At 41.2% G+C, this 2,099-nt stretch overlaps 1 protein-coding gene across 1 annotated transcript; it reads left to right on the plus strand.

Moving 5' to 3' along the window:
• The first annotated feature begins 261 nt into the window (after positions 1-261).
• AGP9 (arabinogalactan protein 9) lies at positions 262-2,099 on the plus strand. The gene is made up of 2 exons (XM_020379079.3): positions 262-931; positions 1,790-2,099. Exons 1-2 carry the CDS (start codon positions 356-358, stop codon positions 1,871-1,873), a joined length of 660 nt encoding a protein of 219 aa, XP_020234668.2. The 5' UTR covers positions 262-355; the 3' UTR covers positions 1,874-2,099.

Consider the following 2,099-nt stretch of genomic DNA (forward strand, 5'->3'; position numbering starts at 1 on the left):
AAAATGAGTCAGTTTAAACTTTAAACTAAAGATGAGAGCAGTGAAAAGAAATAATATAATAATTTGATGATGGCATAAGCAAAGAGATAATAATTTGATGGAAGAAGGTGACAGTAAGATAATGGTTAGTGTGAGATGGGTCCCGGTCCCAGTCCCATAGGCATAGGTTAAGGTTGGTAATAAAAAGTAAAAGCGTGCGTGCTTACGTTACGTTTTGATCCAAAGTAAAGAGTGTGGCTATATAACCTGTCTCCTGCTCCACTCTTAAACTCAAACTATCCTATCATCTTCTTCTTCTTCTTCTCGTCCCTGCCACCTGCGCAGGTTAAGCAGACAAGACATACAATACACACACATGATGGATACACGTTTCGTTTTGTTTCTTGGTTTGATCTGCACCGTTGTCGCCGGCGTTGGAGGGCAAGGGCCATCCACCTCCCCAACGACCTCTCCTGCGCCGCCCACACCCACCACTCCCCAAGCCTCTCCGCCTCCTCTTCAATCTTCTCCGCCACCCGCTCAGTCTTCACCGCCACCCGTTCAGTCTTCTCCGCCACCTGTTCAGTCCTCACCTCCACCTGCCCAGTCTCCACCTCCGGCCTCCACACCTCCACCTGCAGTGAGCTCTCCTCCCCCAGCCTCTCCACCACCCTCATCTCCTCCTCCGGCGAGTCCACCCCCCGCATCCCCTCCCCCGGCAACTCCACCCCCTGCTTCTCCTCCTCCATTTTCACCACCACCTGCAACTCCCCCTCCAGCCACTCCTCCTCCAGCAGTTCCTCCACCTGCATTGACCCCAGCGCCTCTGTCTTCTCCTCCGGCCACTTCTCCAGCTCCTTCTCCTACCAAGCTCAATGCCCCAGCACTCTCTCCTACTCCTACCTTAGCTCCGGGTCCCAGCCTCTCCACCATCTCTCCCTCCGGTGATGATGTAACTACTTTACTCCTCTCTCTCTCTCTGCATGCATCTTAATTTCTACTTTTCCATTCATCTCATAACAGTTTAGTAAACAAAGGCATATTGATTCCACTTTCATATTTGCAAATAATAAAAATTATCATCATAAACTGCTAAAATATTTTTAAAAAGGCTGACTCTAATTTAACTTTCATCTCATCTTAATATAAAATATATCTAGTTTAATTTTTAAGATCCAAACTCTGCCTGACTCGACTTGTCAAACCTTCACAGGCACTTTTTTTTTTTTTTTTTTTGTCGAAAATTTAAAATTACACATTAAAGGTTTTACATTTGTTTTGTTTTTAAAAAGAAAAAGCATATTAAACATTTGATTTTATTTAAAAATGAAATGAAATACTAGTAATAGGATTGCACTGACAGGTGAGCCAGTGGGTAGATGCACAGAAATCCCAACCATCAAAATTACTGTACATGTATGTCGTTTTGGTATTAAACATAACTATAAAAATTCAAAAAAAAAAATAAAAATAAATAAAAGTTGAAGGCCATTAAATGCTGTTCCTAGTGATTGCCTTGCGTGGAGATGCTTAAGGTGGGCAATTCATGTTAGTATAAATATGTTTTTTGTATACGGCCTCAAGCAAACACAACAAACATATACCTAAATATATGTATCAGTTATTTCGCATTAAGGGAGGCTGTTGTTTACTCTTGAATATTCACTTTTTGCACATTTGGTGAATATATTACTTTACCAGATCTGGGACATAGCAATTATTAAAGCTTTCTACTTTAGATTGCGTATGTTGCAAATATTTGAAAAGTAAGGTGCTAAATTAATGAGCTTAATTCGTGGCGTTGTTGCAGAGTGGGGCTGAGAAGTTGTGGTCCATTCAGAAGATGATTGGGAGCTTAGTATTCGGATGTGCTTTGCTGGCCTTGATGTTCTAGAGATCTCGATCTGTCTTCAGACTGCAGATTTTTCTGCTAGCTGATCCATGTTATTTTGTTAATTACCTTTATATATTATTTTGTGGATGTGATATGGGAGTTTATTACTGTATTTCGATTATATACATTGCTTGCATTCTTGGGAGATTTGAGGGGAGGTTTTGTATTCCAGGGCAGTTATTTTGTATGGCACTATTATTAGTTTATTGATCGTTGCATTTGAGTA

The sequence above is a fragment of the Cajanus cajan genome, chromosome 11 (genome assembly GCF_000230855.2).
Source record: "Cajanus cajan strain Asha chromosome 11, NIPB_CcT2T_4, whole genome shotgun sequence".
Classification (NCBI taxonomy): Eukaryota; Viridiplantae; Streptophyta; class Magnoliopsida; order Fabales; family Fabaceae; genus Cajanus; species Cajanus cajan.

Coding starts and splice junctions, on each gene's coding strand:
- AGP9 (XM_020379079.3), top strand. CDS start 356: ATGATGGATACACGTTTCGTTTTGTTTCTTGGTTTGATCTGCACCGTT. Junction 932..1,789: donor TCTCTCCCTCCGGTGATGAT/GTAACTACTTTA, acceptor GCGTTGTTGCAG/AGTGGGGCTGAGAAGTTGTG.